A 25,988-nucleotide genomic window follows, 5' to 3' on the forward strand; every position below is an offset into this window, starting at 1 on the left:
AGAGGTCTATAAAACGTGCCATAGAGAATCAGAAGTCATGAAGTAAAAATTAAATGGCCTTCACTATATTGCTGCGATAGATAAAAAGTAAAACGCAGATGAGAGTCATTTGCTAAAATGGCCAATACCTCAGGCGGCAAACACAAACGAGAACGTAAGTGATACAAAAAGGGAGATTCCGTCAGGAAATGGCAGAATGTCACAGGCTGAGCGCAATGAGTACAAAGTGGTGGGGAGCACCACTTAACAAATGGCGATGGCTATAAAGACAGTGCCTGAAATGTAACCTGGCTAAAATGATCTCCTCACAGCGAGAGAAGGTCGTCCAAGCTGCTTGGAGAGGCTTAATATGCCAGAGCTTGTTCCCGTGAAGGGAGGATCAGTGGTGATTCCAAAGTGACACCACTTGCTGGCAGATGGCAACACAGATCGTCGGAGGGAACATAAGAACTAGCAGACTGAAGTATGAGGACTGCAGCCTCGGCAGCAATGTCAACGGCCTCGTTTCCTGTCAGACTGACATGGCCAGGAACCCACATAGGTATCACAGTGGCTCTATCAAGTGAGAGCAAGTAACAGCTTTCCTGGACCCATTGCACTAAGGGATGGACAGTGTAGGGCGCACAGAGGCTCTGAAGGGCACTGAGAAAGTCGGAGCAGATGACACAAATGAAAAGTCTTGAGTCGCCAGATATACTGCGTGGCCTGATACAGGGCGAATAGCTCTGCTGTAAATACTGAGCTGTGTTCCAGAAGCCGACACTGAAAAATGTCTGTGCCAATGACAAAGGCACACCCGACATCACTGTCAGTCTGAGAGCCGACAGTGTACACAAAAGGTACTATCAAGAAGTTCAGTGCAAAGATCGGGAGAACTTACAGAGTTAGAGCAACATTGGAACAGTCTCCTTAGGCAGTGAATCAACTTACGATGAACACAAGCTGCCGCACAATGCCAAGGAGGTGAAGGGTTCACACCCATTGGGAAAGCTGCAGGTAGTGTGATGTTAAGAGGCTGGAGCAAGAGTTGAAAGTGAACTCCACAATGTAACAGATGCACCCCATACTGTTGATTAAAGGAGTCATAGGAGGAGGCGGCATGGGATGGTGGCCAGGCATGGCATACTAACAACGTGTGTATCTGCTGAGCAAAAATTCACAACAGTACAACGGTGGTAATTCGGCAGCTTCTGCATAAAGACACTCAACCGGGCTAGTGTAAAGACGCCAGTCGCCAAGCAGATGCCATAATGGTGGATAGTATTGAGATGGTGTAAGACGGACTGACAGTCTAGTTTCAAACAAACAAGGGACAATTACAAACAGAGGACAGAGTGTGTGTGTGTGTGTGTGTGTGTGTGTGTGAGAGAGAGAGAGAGAGAGAGAGAGAGAGAGAGAGAGAGAGAGAGAGGACGGGCACCCAATGGCGAGGTAATCAGTGCCCTTACACTTATGAAAACAAGCAAATGTGGAAATGAACTAAAAGTCTTGTACATGCATGCACTCGAAATTACCACACAGTCACTCTGTATCACATGCTCTAAAACAAATTAGGAGGGAAGAGAGCTAATCAAGAAATTAAAACACAGAAAATGAAACACAGAAGAACTAAAAGAAAAGCACATGGAAATGTGGCTGGCTGACCACTTGCACAAAAACTACGGTGAGCCAGCCACCTTTTGACACCTTTTGACTGAGAAAGTCGGAGCAGATGACACAAATGAAAAGTCTTGAGTCGCCAGATATACTGCGTCTCCCTAAAATCTTGTTAGAAACATTCGACAATTCACAAAACTTTAAAGCCCTAACCACATTCATTTGATAATTACATAAAATAGACGGCAAATCCACCCCAGTCCATTGGTCGGCAAATAAAATGCAAGCCAATAAAATGTGGCGCACTGAAATCTGCACACCACAAGCACCACACATTGGAGGGTATCCTCGCCGGAGTAAGAATCCATGTGTCATAGGGCTGTGGCCTATGTGAAGATGAGTAAAAAGGACCTCATCTCATTAAAGTGGAAGGAAGGAAGTACTCCACAGCCGAGTTGTGGGCTTATGACACAGAGCTTGTTATAGGCCACTGCCAGCCCCTCGTCTTCCCATCGCCACATGACTTTGTACCTCAACAGCGAGGTGATAAGATGCAAGGGGATAGTATGCCAAAATACCTGACTGTCACATCACACCTCCTTTACTGCTCGGTCCACCCTTTTGTTCCCCTCAATTCCAATGTGCCCAGGTACCCAGCAGAAAGAACCCCCCCCCCTTGTTATAGTTGTAGGAGGACATCCTGGATGTTCCGGGTTACTGTACCTGCTTGAACAACCGTCAGAGAGAGTAAAGTGTACTCAGAGAATCTGAGCAGACAAGAAATCTACCACTGGGAGAACATCTCGAATGCTCCAGTGCTCGCAAGATCACATCTAATTCTGCGTGGAAGGTAGTAAATTCTGGAGGCATTCTGATCTTGAGGACATGATCTGGGAAAATGACGGAGCAACCAACGGAGTCCCCTTGTTTAGACTCATCCATGGCTGTGGTGCTCAGATAAGTTCGAAAATATCGCATTAAAACGAAAGCAGGAGTGCTAACTCTCCTGTATCACACCAAATCTAAAATCACTTTCCAGTAACCAGGGTGGCAGGCAGCTAACACCCTGGATTTGGGTTTGTACTGGCTCCACACCGAGTGACTCCAGCACGCACTGCATGCAGATCCTAAATGGCACTGTGGCTCGTAGACAGTTGAAAAACTGACGTTACAGAGGTGGACGTACAACAGTACGGTGTTGTTGTTGTTGTTGGGATGTTTAAGGGGGACTAAACAGCTAAGGTCATCAGTCCCCCATTCCAAAAAAAAACCAGCGAAACAAAATTTACGGAACAGGTAAAACCCCAAGGGGGGAGGAGACGCCCCTCCCCCCAGTCACTGAAAGAACACCAATGTGTCAGCGAACACTAGAGACAAGAAGAGTACAGACGAACACTGGACAGAAAGAAACGGAAGAAAATAAGAGGGTCGGAGACTGGTTGACTGACCATGGGTACAAAAATTGGGAAAGAGTCAACCATCCGAATACACACATTAAAATCTGGAACCAATGAGACACTCGAGGACAAGATACACAGAAAGGGAAAGGGACAGGTCCCCCCTAAATGGAACCATAAAAAGGACTACCACGGATAAAATTTAAAACGTCGTCAGCCATGGAGGCATCGTCGCATAAAACCAAAGGCAACGTGCCCGGGAGATTAAAAGTCTGCCGGAGGATGCGCAGGCGGGGACACTCCAACAAAATGTGGGCGACCGTCGACCGGGACCCACACTGACACAGGGGGGGATCCTCCTGACGCAAAAGATGTCCGTGCGTCAGGTAGGTATGGCCGATGCGGAGCCGACACAGGATGACAGAGTCCCTGCGAGAAGCCCGCAGGGAGGACTGCCACACATCGGTCGTCTCCTTGACAGCCCGCAGTTTATTCGGAGAAGTCAGGCTACGCCACTCGTCACGCCACATCTGAAGCACCTTACGGCGCAACGCCAGCTGCAAATCACGAGCCGGGAGGCCGATCGCCAAAGTGGGGGCGTCGACCGCCCCTTTGGCCAGCCTGTCGACACGTTCATTCCCCGGGATGCCAACGTGACCTGGCGTCCAAACAAAGACCACCGAACGACCAGAGCGGGTAATGGCAAAAACAGACTCCTGAATAAAGGATACCAGAGGACAAGAGGTATAGCAGCGGTCGATAGCCTGGAGGCTGCTCAGGGAGTCACTGCAGATGACGATGGACGTACCTGAGCAGGAACGCATATGCTCAAGAGCGCGCAATATGGCCACCAGCTCTGCAGTAAAAATACTGCAGCCAGCCGGCAAGGAGCGCTGTTCAACATGGGCAGCGTGGGCAAAAGCGTAGGCAGGACGACCATCCACCAGGGAACCATCAGTGTAGACAGGCTCACAGCCTGAAAACGAGGCGACGAGCGCAAGAAGACGGTGACGGAGGGCCACATGCGGAACCGAGTCCTTGGGTTCCCGTGCCAAGTCCAGGCGGACGGACGGACGGGTCATACACCAGGGAGGCGTGGGTGCACAGGCCCGGAAGGGCGGCAGAAGAGGGAACGACCCCAGTTCCGACAGCAGGGACTGGACACGGACAGCAATGGAAAGCCCAGACCTAGGTCGCCGGTCGGGCAGAGGGAGGACCCTGGCAGGGAAAAGCAGGCGATGATTGGGATGGCCCGGTGAGCAATGCACATGGACAGCATAGTCGGCGAGCAGTCGGTGGCGGCGAATCCGCAGCGGGGGAACCCCGGCCTCCACCAGCAGACTATCCACGGGGCTCGTACGGAAAGCACCAGTTGCAAGCCGAACCCCACAGTGGTGTATGGGGTCCAACAACGTCAACACTGAGGGCGATGCAGACCCATAGGCCAGGCTCCCATAATCAAGCCTGGACTGCACAAGGGCTCTGTATAATCGCAACAGCGTGCTACGATCTGCACCCCAAGACGCATGGCTCAGGCAGCGGAGGGCGTTGAGGTGCTGCCAGCACTTTTGCTTCAGCTGAGTAATATGAGGAACCCATGTGAGCCGGGCATCAAAGACGAGTCCTAAGAAGCGGCTAGTGTCCACCACTTCAAGTAGGTGACCGTCGAGGTAAAGTTCCGGATGAGGGTGGACCGTCCGACGCCTGCAGAAGTGCATAACTCGAGTCTTGGCCGCAGAGAACTGAAATCCATGAGTCAGAGCCCATGATGCCGCCTTGCGAACGGCTGCTTGCAGCCTGCGTTCGGCGACTCCCGTAGTCGTTGAGCTAAATGAGATGCAGAAGTCGTCGGCATACAAAGAAGGAGACACCGACGACCCCACAGCTGCAGCCAGACCATTAATGGCCACTAGAAATAAGGAAACGCTCAATACCGAGCCCTGCGGGACCCCATTTTCCTGTATATAAGATGAACTAGAGGCGGCACCGACTTGCACCCGGAAAGAGCGGCGCAATAAAAAGTTTTGAAGAAAAGCTGGAAGCTGACCACGAAGACCCCACTCGCGCAACGTAGCAAGGATGTGATGCCTCCATGTTGTGTCATATGCCTTCCGCAGATCAAAAAATACAGCAACGAGATGCTGACGGCGGGAAAAGGCCGTACGGATAGCAGATTCCAGCCGCACCAAATTGTCCGCAGCAGACCGGCCCTGACGGAAGCCACCCTGGGATGGAGCGAGGAGACCGCGCGACTCAAGGACCCAACACAAACGCCGCCCCACCATACGTTCGAGCAATTTGCACAAAACGTTGGTTAGTGTAATGGGGCGATAGCCGTCCACCGCCAGAGGGTCCGCACCGGGCTTCAAGATGGGAACGATAACACCCTCTCGCCATTGCGACGGGAACACGCCCTCGCTCCAAATGCGGTTAAAGATGGTGAGGATGTGTCTCTGGCAGTCCCTGGAGAGATGCTTCAGCATCTGCGCGTGGATGCAGTCCGGTCCTGGCGCTGTATCAGGGCAATTGGCGAGGGCAGCGAGGAATTCCCTCTCGCTGAAAGGAGCATTGTATTTTTCAGAACGACGTGTGTGGAACGATAACGGCGTCCGCTCGGCGCGCTCCTTTAGAGAGCGAAAGGCAGGAGGGTAAGTTGCAGTCGCAGAGCTCGTAGCAAAGTGCGTGGCAAGGTGGTCAGCAATGGTGGCGGCGTCCGTGCAGACAGCGCCGTCCAGGGAGATTCCAGGGACACCCATAGGGGTCTGGTATCCATAAATCCGCCGGATGCGGGACCACACGAGCGACGGGGAGACACGGGAGCCCAAGGATGAAATGTACCTCTCCCAGCATTCCTGCTTACGCCGTGCAATAAGACGACGGGCCAAGGCACGGAGCTTCTTAAAGGCGATGAGGGTCTCCAGAGACGGGTGCCGCTTATGACGCTGGAGAGCCCGCCTACGGTCGCGAATAGCCTCAGCAATCTCCGGCGACCACCAGGGGACAGACTTCCTCCGAGGGAGTCCAGAAGAGCGAGGGATGGCAATCTCGGCCGCAGAAATAATTGACGAGGTCAAGACACGGACCACCTCGTCAATGTCACCCTGTGGGAGAGAAGTAATGGTGGCAGCGGAAGTAAAAGCCGGCCAGTCAGCCCTGTTGAGAGCCCAGCGGGGCAGGCGCCCAGAAGAATGACACTGGGGCAGTGACAAATAGATGGGAAAATGGTCACTACCACACAGGTCAGGATGCACTCTCCAGTGAAGGGATGGGAGAAGTCCGGGGCTGCAAAGAGAGAGATCGATGGCCGAGAACGAGCCATGGGCCACACTGAAATGCGTGGGAGCACCGGTGTTCAAGAGGCTAAGGTCGAGCTGAGCCAACACATGCTCCACAGCGCGACCACGGTCATCGGAGACAGTCCCACCCCATAGAGGGTTGTGGGCATTGAAATCGCCCAGAAGCAGCAATGGCGGCGCGAGTTGAGCCAGCAGCGCAGCCAAGACATGTCGGGGGAGTTGCCCATACGGAGGAATGTAAACAGAGCAAACAGTAATAGCCGGCGAGAGCTCAATCCTGACAGCGACTGCCTCTAAAGGCGTCAGAAGGGGTACTGGTGAGCTACAGACAGAGTGGTGAACAAAGAGGCAAACTCCACCTGAAGCTCGTTGACAGTCAGCGCGGTTCTTATAGTATCCCCGATAACCGCGAAGGGCAGGGGTCCGCATTGCTGGAAACCAAGTTTCCTGAAGAGCAATGCACAGAACAGGGGAAACACTCAAAAGCATCCGGAGCTCAGGCAGGTGGCGGAAATAACCGCCGCAATTCCACTGGAGAATGGAAGCAGGAAGGGACTGGGAGGGCGTTAAGTCCACTAAGAGACAGACGGCGCCGCAGAGTCAACGGCCGCCACCGAGCGAGAGTCAGCTGTGTCCATAGGAGAGGTCCCCGAGGGTTCCGTGAGGGCGAGATCCGCGGCAGAGGCGAGGATCTCCACCGCATCCCCAGAGCCAGAGCTATTGACAGCAGGCGGTACTGAAACTGCCGGAGCGTCCTTCTTCTTGGACACGTTCCGGTCCTTCTTCTCGCGTCTGTCCTTTGGCTTAGAGGGCTGGGAGAGTTTCTCTAAAGGAGCGTCGGAGGCTGACGACGACGCAGAAGCCCTACGACCAGCAGGTGGATGAACCTTCAGCCACTGGCTGACATCCGGCGGGGTAGCAGAAGAACAGGAAGAAGGGAGGGCCCCGAGGGACCCCTTCCGCGAGAGAGGAGCCGGCAGAGACGACGCCGGCAGAGAAGGGGGAGGGGGAGGGGGAGGTATCGAGCCCCCTGGTTTTGGAGCAGATGTCACTCCTGAAGCATGTGCGGGGGGAGTGACAGAAGGGGGTTTGCCCCCAACTGCTAAGGGGGCAACAGAGGAAGGCTTGCCCCCAGACACAAGGGGGGCAGACAGAGATGGACGGCCCCGAGGGCCAACTGAAGGCGGCACAGAGGAGGCGACAACTGCCGCCCGCGAGGGCGACGATAACGTAGCTGCAGCATAAGAAGTTTGAAGAGGGACAGGATGCAACCTTTCAAATTTCAGTTTTGCCTCGCGATAAGTAAGCCGGTCCAGGGTCTTAAATTCCATAATCTTCCGCTCCTTATGAAGAACGGGGCAGTCCGGCGAGCATGGAGAGTGGTGTTCCCCACAGTTGACACAGACAGGCGGAGGCGCACATGGAGAATCGGGATGGGAGGGGCGTCCGCAATCTCGACATGTGGCACTGGATGGGCAACGGGAGGACATATGCCCAAACTTCCAGCACTGGAAGCACCGCATCGGGGGAGGGACGTATGGCTTGACGTCACAACGGTAAACCATTACCTTGACCTTCTCAGGCAATACAGCACCCTCGAAGGCCAAGATAAAGGCACCGGTGGCCACCCTGTTGGTCTTGGGTCCTCTGTGCACACGACGGACAAAATGCACACCACGTCGTTCCAAGTCAGCTCTCAGCTCGTCATCGGACTGTAACAAGAGGTCGCGATGGTAAATAATCCCCTGGACCATATTTAAGCTACTGTGGGGAGTGACGGTAACAGGGACGTCTCCCAGCTTATCACACAAGAGCAACGCCCGTGACTGGGCTGGGGAGGCCGTCTTGAGGAGGATGGACCCATTCCTCATTTTAGACAAACCCGCCACTTCCCCAAACTTATCCTCCAGGTGTTCCACAAAAAACATAGGCTTTGTCGAAAGAAAGGAGTCACCATCACTTCTGCTGCAGACAAGGTATTGTGGTACATAAGGCTCCTGCTTGGCACTAGATCTGCGTCCCTCCCATGGCGCAGCCAACGAGGGGAACGACTGAGGATCATATTGTGCAGCATCGAATTCAATTTTGCCTCGCTTAGAGACGCTGGTGGCAGTGCGACCACCAGCTTGCTGAGATTTATTGCGCTTCATTGCGCCACATCCGCCCAGATGCCACCTACTCCGAACGAGGGCTCTCCCCAAGGGCGCCACCCAGCCAAAGCAACGGGTACCTGGCCGATATCCCATTGCCCGGAGTCCCCGTGCCCCAGACAAGATGGGCACATACTCCTTGGCATGCATGGGGAGGAAACAGCTCTGGCATCTGTAGTGCGATCCCTGCGTGGTCAGGGGGCTACCACCAAGAGGGTACATGACGACCCCACCACAACGGACTGGCTACCGTGCTGGATTTTAGGTGTTGAAAGGGTCCACAATTGCCGTGGGCGCTAAGAAGGGGATTGCGCACAAGACGAGGAGGCAACCCAGAAGACATGGGGTGTAAATCCCTCCACACGACAATAGATAGCATGCAATATGGAGGTGCACGATGGACCAATAGAAAAACACCACGTAAGGCGTCCTTCCCCAAATGGCACGCACTAACAACGGAAATTTTGAAAATGGCAGGTCAAACCCAAGTGGGGACCATCACATAAGGCCGAAACTTTGAAGACTCCTTTTAGTCGCCTCTTACGACAGGCAGGAATACCGCGGGCCTATTCGTACCCCCGAACCCGCAGGGGGACAGTACGGTGTGCGGATGAATTTGGAGCTGTAAGGAACATTAACACCTGAGATGCATTATGAGGAGCTAGCACCGGTATGATGCTCGGTATGAGACTGGTTCGATGAGCACCCATGGCCAGCCGAATTCCCTCATGGCGGTCAGCGTCAATGATCCACAAGTAAGAGGGCCTCACTGACCCGTACACTGTGCAACCATAGTCCAGCCACAAATGCACGAAAGTCAGATAAAACTGCAGGAGAAGTGCCCTGTCCACTTCACAAAAACTTTCACTAAGGCACTTTATGATGTTCAGCCCCATCAGGGTTCTGGATTTCAGATCTCAGGTGTGGTAACTACGATAATTTGGAGTCCAAAATGAGGCACATAAACTGCACTGTCTATCTAAAATGTAGGATGGTGTCCCCCATAATCAAAGCAGGCAAATTAAAAAGATGATGAGAACAATTAAAATGAACACACATGCACTTATCTACAGAAAACAGGAATGCCATCTTTGTGGCCCACTCTGACCTCCGCACTGTAAGTTGCAACTGATGGCTTGCTGTTTTAACACTGCAGTAGGAACAAGAAAACAGCAAAATCATCTACAAATAAGGAGCATGTGATACTGTTAAAGAGGGTAATACTTAAAACAATGCCTTAGGAACACCACTCTCCAGCTCAAATCAACAAGACACCATGTCACAAACTCAGGTTCTAAAAAACCACTGAGACAGAAAGATCATATGAAGGTGGGGAAGTGGCCACAAAAGCCCCAAAGCGAGAATACAGTTTCACCAAGTAGTATTGTATGCCTTACTTATATCTAAGAATATGCAGATACAGTGATGTTTACGGAGGAAAGCCTAATGAATAGCCACCTCTAGAAGGGTCAGAATGCCGACAATGAACCGAAATCATCGGAATCCACACTGAGAGCAGCTAAGGTGTCGTCTGGTCTCTAACAACCACACAAGACAATGGTTGACCATTCGCTCCAGGGTCTTTCCTATACAGCTCGTAAAGGCAATACTCCAATAACTACTGGGACATGTCCAGTCCTTTCCTGGTTTGAGGAGAGGGACCAGAATTGCCTCCCTCCACAAGTTGGGGAAGTTGCCTGTCTTCCATATTGGATTAAAACATTTGAAGATCATTTCCTTTGATGCCGCTGGCAAATGTCAAAGCATGCAGCATCAGATTTGGTCATGACCAGATGCAGTGTGACGAATCTGAGTCGGCACTCACTTTAACTCCCTCACGGAAAAGGGGGAGTTTTAGGCCAAACAGCTAGGTCATCCGTCCCTTGTTCTGAATAAAACAATGTCACAAGGGTGAGAATAAAACAAGTATGACTGACAACACAAAATGGAGAGAGAGGAAAAACCACAAGAACGACGGAAGGGCAACAAACACTTAAATGGAAAAAAAGGGAGAAGAAAACAACAGAAATGCAAAAAAACAGGTAGAAGAGATTAAAACAACAAAACAGATTACTACAGCTGGCTGACCATGAGAATAAAAAGGAGAAGCCAGCCACTCTGCAACACATTAAAACGTCCACCCTAAAAGCGCTAGGGTGGAAGACACAGAGGAACAAAGAACATGCACTAAAATTTAGATCAAACGATAAAACCCACCCTCACGAATAAAACATAAAACTAAATCAGTCGATGAGGAGTTGTCAGAAAAAATTAGCGGCAATGAGTCTGGTAACCAAAAATTTCATGCCCAGTCAAAGTGGGACAGTGCAACAGAATATGAGCCACTGTCAACTGGGTGCCACATCAACACTGAGGCAGTTCTTCATGTCACAGGAGGTACCTATCGGTCGCCTAAGTGTGGCCAATGTGGAGCCGGCAGAGAACCACAGAGTCCCTGCGAGAGTCCCTTATGGAGGACTGCCACAAATTTGCAGTCTCCTTAATGGCACGCAATTTGTTGTGCGTACTGAGACTATGCCATTGTCCCCCAAAGCTGAAAATCATGGCGATGTAAAAACGAACGCAGGTCAGCTACTGGAATGCCAATCTCCATAAGCAGTTTCCGCGTAGCCTGTTTGGCCAGCTTGTCAGCAAGTTCGTTGACTGATTCTGGCGTGACCTGAGGTCCAGACAAACAACTTAACGACTGGACCATTCCAAGGCACAGATGGACTCCTGGATGGTTGCTACCAAAGGATGACAAAGGTGGCACTGGTCGATAGCTTCTAGGCGGCTCAAGCAGTCAGTACACAGAAGAAACGACTCCCCAGGGCAAGAGCACAAGATATAGCCACCAGCCCGGCCATGAAAACACTGCAGCCATCGGGTAAAGAATGCTGTTCAATATGTCCCCCACAGACTTACATGAAGCTGACGTTAGCAACAGCCTTCGAGCTGCCGATATAAACCACTTTGTGGCCTCGGTACATGTCAAGAAATGAGAGGAAGTGGCGGTGGAGAGCCACGGGATTAACTGAGTCCTTAGGGCCATGTGATAGGTCCAGGCAAAGCAGCGGCCTAGGTGTACACCATGGAGGTGTAGGCGAATCGACCTCATGTATAGGTGGTAACGGCAAGGACTCCAGTTCAGGAAGAAGGGGTCGGACACGAACTGCTACTGGAAGCCCTGACCTGAGGTGCCGACACGGGAGATGAACTGACATGGTTGGTTGGTGTATGGGATTAAAGGGACCAGACTACTATGGTCATCGGTCCCTTGTTCCATAAAAACTAAAAGCACCCGAAGAGAATAAAAAACGAACAACAGGAAAGACAGCAGACGAAACAGGACATGAAATACTCTGACAGAGACCAGACAAAACAAATTAAAACACACAGTGTGACGGTGGTTGGCCGACCGTAGAGAAAAAGAGGAAAAGCCAACCACCAAGAACACTTTAAAAACTCAGTTTAAAATCAGAGGCTAAAAGCCAGAATCAACACTAAAAACTCAGATTAAAGGATAAAAACCCCCTGCCCAAATAAAACACAAAACCAAGTCCACCATGGCAGAGTCATCTGATAAAAGAGCAGAGAGCGTGTCAGGCATTGCAAAAGTCTGCTTGAGCACGGTTAAAAGGGCGCACTCCGACAGAATATGGACCACCATCAAGGACGCCCCACAACGACAAAGAGGGGGATCCTCACGACACAGTAAATAACTGTGTGTGAGTCGGGTGTAGCCACTGCGGAGCCGATAAAGGATGACTGAGTCCCTGGGGTTGGGTCGCATGGATGACCGCCACACAGTCGTCGTTTCCTTGACGGCACGGAGTTTGTTAGGGGTGGTCAGACCGCGCCATTCAGCATCCCAAATCGAGAGAACTTTGCGGTGTAAGACTGCCCGCAAATCAGCCGCCAGGAGGCCAATCTCCAGAGATGGCGCACTGGTGGCCTCTTTCGCCAGGCGGTCAATAGTTTCATTGCCGGGTATACCAACATGGCCAGGGGTCCGAACAAAGACCACAGATCTGCCGCTACGGGTGAGAGTATGCAGGGACTCCTGGATAGCCATCACCAGACGAGAACGAGGGAAACACTGGTCGAGAGCTCGTAAACCGCTCAGGGAATCGCTACAGATAACAAAGGACTCACCTGAGCAGGAGCGGATATACTCTAGGGCACGAAAGATGGCGACCAGCTCAGCAGTGTAAACACTGCAGCCAGCCGGCAACGAACGTTGTTCAGAATGGTCCCCTAGAGTTAGTGCATAACGTGACTAGACCAGCAACCATCGAACCGTCGGTGTAGACAACGCCAGAGCCCTGATACGTGGCCAGGATGGAATAAAAGCGGCGTCGGAAGGCCTCCGGAGGGACTGAGTCCTTCGGGCCATGTGCCAAGTCGAGCCGAAGGCAAGGGCGAGGCACACACCACGGGGGTGTACGCAGAGGGGCCCGGAAAGTAGGTGGAACAGGGAAACACCCAAGCCAGGAAAGGAGCTGTTTGACACGTACGGTGATCGGACAACCCAACCGGGGCCGACATTCTGGCAGATGAACAACTGACTGCGGAAAGAGAACACGATAATTTGGATGCCCGGGCAAGCTAAAAACATAGGCAGCATGTGGAGGATTGGGTCCAGCACCTGCAACGCAGATGGGGATGCTGAGCCATAAGCCAGACTCCCATAGTCCAGACGGGACTGGATTAACGCCTGGTAAAGCCGTAGGAGAGTAGATCGGTCGGCGCCCCACCTGGTGTGGCTCAGGCATCGCATAGCATTTAGATGCCGCCAACACGCCTGTTTAAGCTGCCGAATATGAGGCAGCCAAGTCAACCGGGCATCAAAAACCATCTCCAAAAACCTATGTGACTCCACCACTTTAAGAAGCTCGCCGTCAAAATAAAGCCGTGGCTCCGGGTGAACAGTGCGTCGCCGGCAGAAATGCATAACGCAGGTCTTGGCTGCGGAAAACTGAAAACCATGTGCTACAGCCCAAGACCGTGCCTTGCAGATTGCGCTCTGTAGCTGACGTTCAGCAGCTGCAATGCCAATAGAGCTGTAGTAAAAGCAGAAGTCGTCAGCATACAGGGAAGCGGAGACAGTATTTCCCACGGCCGCAGTGAGCCCGTTAATAGCTATTAAAAACAAACACACACTGAGAACACAACCCTGTGGCACACCATTCTCCTGGACTTGGGAGGAACTATATGAGGCCGCGACGTGCACGCGGAAGGTACGATACGACAGAAAATTGCGGATATAGATTGGCAGAGGGCCCCGAAGACCCCCATCCATGAAGCATAGAAAGGATGTGATGACGCCATGTCGTATCATATGCCTTCCGCATGTCGAAAAAGACAGCGACCAGATGCTGACGGCGGGCAAAGGCAGTACGGATGGCCGACTCCAGGCTCACCAGATTGTCGGGGACGGAGCGGCCTTTACGGAACCCACCCTGAGACGGAGCCAGAAGGCTCCGAGACTCCAGTACCCAATTCAAGCGCCGGCTCACCATCCGTTCAACTAACTTGCAAAGAACATTGGTGAGGCTAATGGGACGGTAGCTGTCCACCTCCAAAGGGTTTTTCCCTGGTTTCAGAATGGGGACAACAAGAGTTTCCCGCCATTGCGACGGAAACTCACCCTCGACGCGACGGAAACTCACCCTCGACCCAATTGCGGTTGTAAAGAGCGAGGAGGCGTCGCTGGCAGTCCACTGAAAGATGTTTCAGCATCTGAGAGTGGATGCTATCTGGCCCAGGAGGGGTATCAGGACAAGCGGCGAGGGCACTTCGAAATTCCCACTCACTGAATGGAACATTGTACAATTCAGGATGGTGAATGCAAAAAGAAAGACTCCGACGTTCTATCCGCTCCTTAATGGAGCGGAAGCCCAAGGGGTAGTTGGCAGAAGCGGAATTCATAGCAAAGTGCTCTGCCAAGCGGTTTGCAATGACGTCTGAGTCAGTACAAACTGCTCCATTCAGTGAGAGCGCAGGGACACTGACAGGGGCCCGATAGCCATAGAGGCGGTGAATCTTGGCCCAGACCTGCAATGGACTGACATGGAGGCCAATGGTGGACACATACCGCTCCCAGCACTCCTGCTTGCGTTGGCGGATAATGCAGCGGGCTCGCGCATGCAGCCATTTGAAAGCGATAAGGTGGTCGATTGAGGGATGTCGCTTGTGACGCTGGAGCGCCCACCGGGGAGCTTTAATCGCTTCAGCGATCTCAGGCGACCACCAAGGCACAGTCCGCCGCCGAAGGGACCCAGAAGAAAGGGGAATGGCAGATTCGGCGGCAGTAACGATGCCGGTGGTGACTGATTGAACCACTGCATCAATGGCATTGTTAGAGAGAGGCTCAATAGCGGCAGTGGAGGAGAACAAGTCCCAGTCAGCCTGATTCATAGCCCATCTGCTACGGCGCCCAGAAGACTGACGCTGTGGCAGTAACAGAAATATCGGAAAGTGGTCACTACCACACAGGTCGTCATGCACTCCCCAATGGACAGATGGTAAGAGGCTAGGGCTACAGATGGAAAGGTCAATGGCGGAGTATGTGCCATGCACCACACTGAAGTGTGTGAAGGGACCATCATTTAAGATCGAGAGATCGAGCTGCGCCAATAAATGCTCAACGATGGCGCCTCGACCTGTTGCCACTGACCCATCCCACAGATGGTTATGGCCATTAAAGTCGCCCAGTAACAGGAAAGGTGGAGGCAATTGAGCTATCAGAGCAGCCAGGACATGCTGCGCGACATCACCATCCGGTGGAAGGTAAAGACTGCAGACGGTAACAGCCTGTGGCGTCCACACCCGAACAGTGACAGCCTCTAAAGGTGTGTGGAGAGGTACAGACTTGCTGTGAAGAGAGTTCAGGACATAGATGCAGACGCCACCAGACACCCTTTCATAAGCTGCCCGGTTCTTATAATAACCCCGATAGCCACGGAGGGCGGGGGTTCGCATTGCCGGAAACCAAGTTTCCTACAGAGCAATGCACAGGAAAGGGTGAAGGCTGATAAGTTGGCGGAGCTCAGCTAGATGGTGGAAGAAACCGCTGCAGTTCCACTGGAGGATGGTGTTGTCCATGGCTGAGAAAGGCTTGACGGGACTGGGAAGGGAGATTACGCCGCTGGGTCACCTGCTGCCTCCGATTTAGCACCTGTGATAGTGCTTTCCATGGCGTCTGATGGACCGGCGAGATCGAGGTCCTCAGCGGACGCCAGAATCTCCACCGCATCCTCAGACGCAGAGCTGGAAGGTTGCGGTGGGATGGCTGCCACCGCGAGTTCCTTGGGCTGAGAGCTCTTCTTGGGTTTCTCACGCCGTTCCTTGGGTCGCACCGGCTGGGAGGGCTTCACCAATTCAGTCTCTGGGACGGAGGAGGATCGTGAAGCCCTACGACCAGCTGATTGCGAGCACTTACGCCATTGTCGGTCGTCAGGCTTCTCGCTGGCGGAAACCTGGGAAGGGAGGGACCCAAGGGACCCCTTGCGAGCGTGAGAAGCCGAAGAAGTTGGACACTTCTCCAGCTTAGAAGTGGGGACGGACGTCCCCGATGGGTGGGATGGTGTTGCTCCTGAGGTAGGTGGCGCAGGAGCAACCCGGTGGGTAGAGCCCCCCACTGGCGAGGGGGCAGGAGGAGTTTTACTACTCGTCGATCCGGCCACAATCGGGAGAAACAGACGGGGCTAGCACAGGGGTTGTAGCAGCAGCGTAGGAAGATGTCATTCTCACAGGATGGAGTCAGTCGTATTTCCTCTTGGCCTCAGTATAGGTTAGTCGGTCCAGGGTCTTGTATTCCATGATTTTACGCTCTTTCTGGAAAATTCGGCAGTCTGGCGAGCAAGGTGAATGGTGCTCCCCGCAGTTGACACAGATGGGAGGCGGGGCACATGGAGTATTGGGATGTGATGGGCGTCCGCAATCTCGACATGTGAGGCTGGAAGTGCAGCGAGAAGACATATGGCCGAACTTCCAGCACCGCATCGGGGGAGGGATATAGGGCTTAACGTCACATCGGTAGACCATCACCTTGACCTTTTCCGGTAATGTGTCCCCTTCGAAGGCCAAGATGAAGGCACCGGTAGCAATCTGATTTTCCTTCGGACCCCGATGAACGCGCCGGACGAAATGTACACCTCGGCGCTCTAAATTAGCGCGCAGCTCTTCATCAGACTGCAAAAGAAGATCCCTATGGTAAATAACTCCCTGGACCATATTTAAACTCTTATGGGGTGTGATCGTAACGGCAACATCCCCCAACTTGTCACAAGCGAGTAACCGTTGTGACTGGGCAGAGGATGCCGTTTGTATCAGGACTGACCCAGAGCGCATTTTTGACAAGCCCTCCACCTCCCCAAACTTGTCCTCTAAATGCTCGACGAAGAACTGAGGCTTTGTGGAGAGAAAAGACTCCCCATCAACCCTCGTACAAACTAAGAAGCGGGGCGAATAACTGCTACTGCCATCCTGAGACTTCCGTTCCTCCCACGGTGTGGCCAGGGAGGGGAATGTTTTCGGATCGTACTTCTGAGCATTAAACTGAGCCCGAGAATGCTTAGAGACTGCGGCGGCTGGCCACCAGCGAGAGACGATTTACCACGCTTCATTGCGGGTTATCCGCCCTGATGCCACCTACTCCGACCAAGGGCCCTCACCACAGGTGCCACCCAGCCACGGCAAGAGCCACCTGGCAGGATGGCTGTTGCCGGAAGTCCCGATACCCCAGGAGGATAGGCATCTACTCCTTGGCATACGTGGGGTTTAATGGCGCAGGCATCAGTAGAGCGATCCCTGTGTTGTCAGGGGGCTACAACCAACAGGGTACATGGTGGCCCCACCACAACGGACTGGCTACCGTGCTGGATGTTAGGTAACATGTGGTCCATGGTCGCCGTCGGTGCAGAAAGAGGCACTGCACAGTGCAAGGTGTTATCTGCACGCAGAAAAAGAGTCATGCCCAAGAGATGGAGAGAAGACAGGACTGCAGTTCAACGGTGTATAAGCTGGCGAAAGGTCTGATTGCAAGATGGACACAATGCACCAAGTAAGGCGCCCTTCCCCAATCGGCTCACTCTTCGGAAAATTTTGAGAGATGGAGGTCAAACCCAACAGGGGACCATCATATAAGGCCGAAAAGTTTGAGACTCTTTTTAGTCGCCTCTTACGACAGGCAGGAATACCGCGGGCCTATTCTAACCCCCGAACCCGCAGGGGGCTGAACTGACATGGGTGGAAAAAGGAGACAGTGATTCAGATGTGCAGAAGAACCTGTGCAATGTAACTGGCCTGCAATTGTGCATACTTAACCTGCAATGGAGGCACTCCAGCCTCCACAAAGATGCTTGTTACTGGACTCATCCTAAAAGCTCCTGTTACTAGGCGAATACCACAGTGGTGCACTGGGTCGACACAGAGTGCCGCTGAGCCATATACCAGACTCACACCGTCAAAGTAGGATTGCACAATGGCTCTGTAGAGCTGCAGAAGCAAGGAGCGATCTCCACCCCAGTTGGTGTTGTTGCGGCAGCAGAGGGCATTAAAGTGCACCCCCACTTAAGCTGATGAAGGTGGGGAAGCCGAATCAATCAAGCATCTTAAACTAGTCCTAAGAATTGATACGTCTCCACTACAGTGAATAGATAGGGGTAAAGTTCTGGTTCTGGATGAACGGTAAGACGCCGACAGAAATGCATTACACACGACTCAGGGGCTGAAAACTGGAAGCCTTGGGCTAGAGCCCATGACTGCGCCTTGTGGATAGCTCCCTGTAGGTGCCACTCGGCGACACCAGTACTGGTGGAGCAGTACGAAATGCAGAAGTCGTCTACATATGGAGAAGATGAGATGGGCGGCCCTACATCTAGACCATTAATGGCCACTAAAAATAGACAGACACTCAATACAGAGCCCTGTGGGACCCCATTCCCCTGGAAATGAGGGCGGGGGAACTATGGGAGGCAATAACTTTGATACAGAAAGTACGAAGTGACAGGAAATTTTGGATAAAAATCAGGAGTGGGCCTTGGAGACAGCACTCGTATAATGCAGCAAGGATATGATGTCGCCAGGTTGTGTCATACTCTTTTAGTAAATCAAAAAAGACGGCAATAAGGTGTTGGCGTCTGGACGAGGCTGTTTGAATGACAGACTCAAGGGACACAAGATGATCAGTGGTAGAGCGACCCTGGCGGAAGCTGCCCTGACATGGAACCAGCAGGCCATGTGACTCCAGGACCCAACCCAACTACTGACACACCATACGTTCCAGCAGCTTACAAACAACGTTGGTGACGCTGATGGGCTGATAGCTATCCACATCAAGCAGGTTTTTACCGGGTTTCGGCACCGGAATAATGGTGCACTCTCCCCACTGCGATGGAAAGACGCTGTCGCACTGGATCCGGATGAAGATGTCACTTGTAGTCAGATATGAGATGTTTAAGCATCTGACTGTGGATCCTATCTGACCCAAGAGCTATGTTGGGGCAACGTGCAACGGTGCTGAGGAGCTCCCACTTTGTAAATTGGGAGTTATAGGATTCACTGTGGCGTGTAGTAAACGCGTGGACTTTCCCTTCCAGGCAGCGCTTGAAAGTGTGAAAAGCTGGGGGGTAATTCTACGACGCAGAGGCTCGAGCAAAGTGCTTGGCACTTCCATTTGTGTCGGTAGATACCATGCCATTTATGTTAACACTGGGAACACCTGTTACGGTCTGGTATCCGAAAACACATTTGTTCTTTGCCCAGACTTGGGAAGGTGATTGTGACACCCAACAGTCATGAAATCTCTCCCAACACTCCTGCTTCCACCTTCTGATAAGTTGGCGAATGTGGGCACAGAACCGTTTAAAGGCTATGAGGTGTTCCAGGGAAGGGTGTTGCTTATGCCACTTCGTCGACATTCCTTAACTGCTTCAGCGACTTCTCGTGACCACCAAGGGATTGCCTTTCATAGAGGGCACGATAAAGAGCAAGGGATACTGTTTTCTGCCACAGAAAGAATTATTGTAGTCACCTGCTCAACCATCACTTCGATGTTACAGTGTGGGGGAGATTCAATGGTGACAAAAGGTGAAGGTTTCCCAGTACGCCTTGTTTAAAGCCCACCCGGGCATGCATCTGTGGGCCTGACACCGGGGCACTGACAGGAAGATGGGGAAATGGTAACTACCACACAGGTCATCATGTGCTTTCCAGTGGAGACATGGGAGAAGTCCTGGGCTGGAAACTGATAGATCAATGGCCGAGTAGCTACCATGATCCACACTGAAATGTGTGGCTGTCCCAGTATTTAAGAGGCAGAAGTCAATCTAAGACAGTAAAGCTTCAGTGTCTCTGCCTCGGCCAGTAAGCACTGTGCCACCCCACAAGGGGTTACGGCCATTAAAATCTCCCAAAAGTAGGAAAGGTTTAGGGAGTCGATCAATCAGTGCAGTTAATACATTCAGAGATAGTGAACCATCTGGAGGAAGATATGCATTGCAGACAGTTATTTCACGCGTCATCCTTAGTCTGACAGCAATAGATTCAAGAGGGCTTCAAAGGGGCACAGTTTCACTACAGACTGAGTTTAGGGCATAAACGCAAACTCTACCTGACACTCGATTTCAGTCGCTATGGTTCCTGTAGTATCCCTTATAGCCGCAGAGGGCAGGGGTCTGTACTGCCAGGACCCAAGTTTCCAGGAGGGCAATGTATAAAGCAGATGTAAAGCTTAACAGTTGCCATAACTCAGCCAGGCGGTGGAAAAAACCGTCGCAATTCCACTGGAGGCTGACATCATCATGAGACTGGGAAGGCATGGAACATTCAATGAGGCAGTTTACACCTCAGGGTCACCTGCTGCCACCGCCTTTTTGCCTGAGCATCGTATCTGAGGGTCCGGCGAGCACTAGGTCCTCAGCAGATGCCAGAATCTCCACCTCATCTGCAGACTTAGAGCTTGTATGTAGTGGTGGTGTGGGTGCCACTGCAATTCACTTGGTCTTATGGGTTTTCTTTCTGGATTTCTCTCACTGCTCATTGGGTTTCCCTGGCTGGGAGGACTCCACTGATTCAGTCTCCGGGACTGAGGATGAGCATGAATCCCTACTCCCAGCTGCTCTTTGGCTCTTCAGCCACTGTCAGGTGTCATCTTCCCCACTAGCAGAAACCTGGAAAGGAGTGACCCAAGGACCCCTTCTAGCGAGAGGAGCAGAGGAAGACTTACGCTCAGAAGTGGGGACTGATATCCCCGATGATTGGGAGAGAGGGGGGCTTTGCTCCGAAGTAGGCGTGTGAGAACAACAGGGAGGGAAGTGCCCCTCACCACCAAGTGGGCAGGTGTAGTCTTCTGGTTGTGAGAGGTGACAGAAATGCGAGGAACTGGTCAGGCAACAATTGTTCTGTTAGCGGTGGCGTAAGAAGAGGTCATAGTCACTGGACGTAGGTGCTCAAATTTCCTCTTAGCCTCAGTGTAGGTCAGTCGGCTCAGCGTCTTATATTCCATGATTTTCCTCTCCTTCTGTAAAAGCCTGCAGTCTGGTGAGCAAGGTTAATGATGTTATCCACTGTTGACAAGATGGGAGCTGGTACACATGGAGTTTTGGGACTTGATGGACATTCACAATATCGATATGTGACGCTGGAAATACAGTGGGAAGACATATGGCCAAACTTCCAGCACTTAAAGCACTGCATTGGGGGAGGGATATATGGCTTGACGTCACAGCAATAGACCATCACCTTTACCTTCTTGGGCAATGTGTCACCCTCAAAAGCCAAGATGAAGATACCGGTGGAAGCCTGATTATCCCTCGGACCCCAATGGGCACGCCAAATGGAATGTACACCTCACCGCTCTAAATAGGCGCTCAGCTCGTTGCCAGACTGCAAAACCAGGTCCATGTGGAATATGATACCTTGGACCATATTTAAGCTCTTATGGGGTGTGATGGTTACAGAAACATCCCCCAGCTTGTCACAGGTAACGCCCGTGACTGGGCAGAGGATGCAGCTTTGATCAACACTGACCCAGATTTCATTTTGGACAAGCCCTCCACTTCCCCAAACTTGTCCTCAAAATGCTTAACAAAAAACTGAGGCTTCATCGCCATGAAAGATTCCCCATCAGCTCTCGAACTTATAAGATACTGGGGCTAACAAGCTTCACTGCCATCCTTAGCCTGGCATTCCTCCGATGGTGTGGCCAGGGAGGGGAATGACTTGGAGTCATATTTCTTAGCATTGAAGTTAGACTTTGCCCGCTCTGAGACTGTCATCCGCCCTGATGACACCCAATCCGACAAGAGGAGCTCCCCATAGGTGCCACCCAGCCACAGCAAAGGCCACCTGGCAGGATAGTCATTGCCAGGAGTCCCAATGCCTCAGGGTGACAGTCATCTACCACTCAACATGCGTGGTGAGTTAACGGCGCAGGCATCAGCAGAGCGATCCCTGTGTGATCAGGGGGCTACAACCAACAGGGTACATGGGGCCCCACTGCAACAGACTGGTTGCCATGCTGGATAACAGATGCAACCAAGCAAACTAGTACATTATTATAGACAGCGTAGAAAACGATACCACAAAGTTGATGGATAAATATGCATGCATGAGGGTGGCCTCGCCAAACAGTTGGAGAATGATCAGAAGTGCAGATGCACGTCGATGTAGGATGCGATAGGTCTCAGCACATGATGGACACCATGTAAGGCGCACTTCCCCAATTGGCTCACTCTTTGAGAAAATTTTCAAAAATGGAGGTCAAACTCTACAGGGGGATCATCACACACAGACCGAAGCACGTGAGACTCCCTTTAGTCACCTCTTACAACAGACAGGAATACCTCGGGCCTATTCTAACCACCGGACCCATAGGGGGCCTTCTAGTCAGGTTGTGCCACAATATCCTCTTCACCCCAACTCTATGCAGTACATCCTCATTACTTACGTGATCTACACATATAATCTTCAACAGCCTTCTGTAGCAGCACATTTCGAAAGCTTCTATCCCCTTCTTGTCTAAACTATTTATCGTCCATGTTTCACTTCCATACATGGCTACACTCCATACAAATACTCTCAGGAAAGACTTCCTGGCATCTACATCTATACTCAATTTTTCTATTCTTCAGAAACAATTTCCTTGCCATTGCCAGTCTCTCGGGGAAAATGATGGTTGTAGTTTCCCCTTGCTTTCAGCTGTTCGCAGTACCAATGCAGCAAGACCGTTGTGGTTAATGTTACAAGGCCAGATCAGTCAATCATCCAGACTGTTGTCCCTGCAACTACTGAAAAGGCTGCTGCCCCTCTTCAGGAACAACACGTTTGTCTGGTCTCTCAACAGATACCTCTCCATTTTGGTTGCACCTATGGTACGGCTATATGTATCGCTGAGGCACGCAAAGCCCACCCCACCAATACCAAGGTCCATGGGAGGGGATTATTAACACTACTAATAAATAAAATGACTTGCCTCTTTATACTATTATTTTTTAATTTTATTCCTCCAGAAATGTATCTTCCATGTTACTGACCTTGCCAAATTAAGCAAATAATAGTCGCTTAAACATACATGCTTCTTATCCATCCAGAACTCTGCTCACCTCTACTTTGAAAAATTGTATATGGCAAGAATACACAACTACACTCATTAGCAGCTTAAGGTTTTATGCATTTTGATTTTTTTTAATATATTTTCATTTGGATAGTTTTAATGCAAATCACACTAGGCCATAAATGAATAAAATAGTAGTTGGATTCAGGTAGCACCAGTGTGGAGGGTGGCAAGAAGAATTCAGACTCCAATGAATGACCCTTCTGTTATGATGATGATGATGGCATATTTGTCCCTGCTGCGGTTAAATGGTTGGTTTATGAATTTAATTTTTTTCCCCCAACATAATTAAATGATAAAGAGCAGCCCTAACTAATAGCTACTATATCGTTTGATCATGAAGTCAGACGATTAACAGAGAAATACAACAGTCATGTCTAATTTGGAAGACAGAAGCAAAGAATAAATAAAAGAGTGGTGAGCACAGTTGTACAGTCTATCGGAAAAGCTGTTTAACCTTGCCTACCAAAACTGATGTAAAAATGCTGGTGCCAAGTTCACAACAGGCCACACATTTTCTACTGTCAAAGAGATGGTCACACCTGCAGTTAAAAATTCTGAAATATACCAGTGTGGACAGCACATCTGGGTAGGCAAACCTGTAAAGTGAGTATGTGCCCCTTATGGTTGCAGCACCTAGCTAGACAAAAGTGCAGGATGCTTAATGAAATGTTTGCATATACAATATACTTTAATACTGTTCAAGTGTGTGGATCTACAGGTTGAACTACCAGGCAATGTTGATCATGTCCAGAAGAATGAATAATCATTGCTATGTTTTACTTGTTGGAGATGAGTATGAAAAAGTTGCAGAAAAATTGTAATTGGCAGTATGCATCACTGCACCTATTAAATCACCAAAATTACAAAAAGTCAATTTCAAGAAAGTTTGATGGATAAATTAAGGAAAATATGACATTTTATAAACTGCTAGTCAGAGCCTAAACATGATGTCCATCTATTAACAACTAGCAAATGAGTACATAAACACCATTCAAATTCACTATGAGTGGACCATAAACCTATGAAGAAGGAATCCTGTTCAGCTAAAAGGGATCTGCACAGCTATTACGTATCACAATTCCACACAACATATGTTGACAGTGTGAAACAAAAATTCTTGGGAAAATGTGTTACCATTCAGGTGACTATTATGAAACATAATGTGCTAATCATGATTACAAAATTACAAATTGATCCTAAAAACAAAGATACAATGATGAAGAAATATTTTGTACAACTTTGGTGAAAAAAGAAAATAAAAAAGCCGATGACAAATTTGTATAGAAAGACGAAAAAAGTTATATTATCCCACTATAGGCGCTCATAAATTTCACAGCTTCAATGACAAACATTATTCGAGGAGCAGTTGGAATTAATAAGCCTCCTTGAAACAATTTCACAGGAACTGCCACCTCAATAAAGTATCCGTTTATAGGAAATTCAGTTTGCGGAACGAACGTAGGAGCTTCAAATTAATATTTTACATGTCATATATATATCCTGAAACAATTAAAAAATATTTAAAGTTACTTACTGCTCAGCTATTGCAGGACAAGCAAGTTGTACAGCACTTGGTAGTTATATCAATGGGAATTCTGAGCGTTTAGATTTGCCGCCTTAAAAGTACGATGACATAATCGGTTACAGCGCTATGCTTTACACCACAATGCACTTGTGCATCACTGCAAATTTGGCGTGTATTGCATCAGCCAAATTTCCAAAACAAATTCTTCGAGACAAGCACACAATTACTAAGAGATGCACGAATTGAGGCCAGTTCGGAAGTGAACATAGAGCGCTTCATATATGGATGAGAAAGGAACAATAGGAACGGCGATTAATAAAAGAAAGGGCATTTTAATTAACACACATAACCTTTCTTGAACCCGCACGCACGTGTTTCAAATTGGAACCGGGACAAAGATGGTATTTGAAAGTTGAGACTTGTGCGGAAATACATCTCCAGCGGCAATGCGTAGAATCTATGGTACAACTCATTCACGATTTGTTGGCGTGTTTATTATCTCTGGCAGTTGACAACACACGAATGTAAATGTGTCACTTTGAAACAGCCGCAAGAATGTGGATTGTCAAAGTTTCTGTCTTCTTACTAGCTGTGATTGAGATCGGTTTATCCGCCTCTACGCTGGAATCCGTAAACGACGATGAGCTTTCAAACTTGATTAGGAGCGAAAAATACGTTGTTGTCGTTTTTAGTGAGTACATGTGTGATATTGTGCGGTAAGCCGACAGAACAAAGTTCTGGTTATTTATAACTACGTATTTGTTTTTTAGCGAAGAAAGATTGCGAACCCTGCGATGATCTAGAAAATGAGTTAATAGCACTGCGTGAAGACTTGGTTGACACTCTTAATGCATGGGTCGTAAAAGCAACAAACAGCCAACTTGTCAAGTTGTATAATCCATCCAAAGAGCCGGCCTTGGTGTTTTTCAGGCATGGGGTACCCTTGCTGTATCACGGTAAGTTGCCTAGTTCAAGCATCATAATTATATGAAATGTCAAGAGGATACTTACAATTTTGGGAAGAGAGCTATTTCATGCTTTAACATGTAGTAGTCATTCCAGTGTGGACTGTAGTTATTTATCTCACCATATTAAACTGTGAACTCGACGAGGTAAGATAATTCTAGTCTTATCACCACTTTAACCAACAATGATGACAGACAAAATGTCAATGATGACAGATAAATGTGAACTACAAGATAATGTAACTATAGTGCACTTTTCCTAACAATTAATGGTCACATATGATGGAATCTGTTAAACGTATTTGAATGTATGTACCATACTCTTGAGCAGGACATCAGAGGCTGAAACTGATCATGTTAAAAGCTCTTTCATTTTTCGTCATATCCATAAGATTATTTCCCTATGATTTATTCCATTCCTTCACTAATCTACTGA

General features: G+C 50.1%; 2 protein-coding genes across 2 annotated transcripts in view; one reads left to right on the plus strand and one right to left on the minus strand.

Moving 5' to 3' along the window:
- Window positions 1-24,970, minus strand: part of LOC126293189 (Y+L amino acid transporter 2-like) — a 94,738-nt gene extending 69,768 nt beyond the window's left edge. Inside the window, exon 1 of the mRNA XM_049986307.1 lies at window positions 24,597-24,970. The gene's annotated coding sequence lies outside the window, so the exon portion shown is untranslated. The remainder of the gene's footprint in view (window positions 1-24,596) is intronic.
- Window positions 24,971-25,115: 145 nt separating this feature from the next.
- The window catches only part of LOC126293191 (thioredoxin domain-containing protein), a 38,510-nt gene continuing 37,637 nt past the window's right edge, over window positions 25,116-25,988 (plus strand). Inside the window, exons 1-2 of the mRNA XM_049986308.1 lie at window positions 25,116-25,278; window positions 25,358-25,543. Coding sequence (XP_049842265.1) covers window positions 25,116-25,278; window positions 25,358-25,543 — 349 coding nt within the window. The remainder of the gene's footprint in view (window positions 25,279-25,357; window positions 25,544-25,988) is intronic.

The sequence above is a fragment of the Schistocerca gregaria genome, chromosome 10 (genome assembly GCF_023897955.1).
Source record: "Schistocerca gregaria isolate iqSchGreg1 chromosome 10, iqSchGreg1.2, whole genome shotgun sequence".
NCBI classification, from domain to species: domain Eukaryota; kingdom Metazoa; phylum Arthropoda; class Insecta; order Orthoptera; family Acrididae; genus Schistocerca; species Schistocerca gregaria.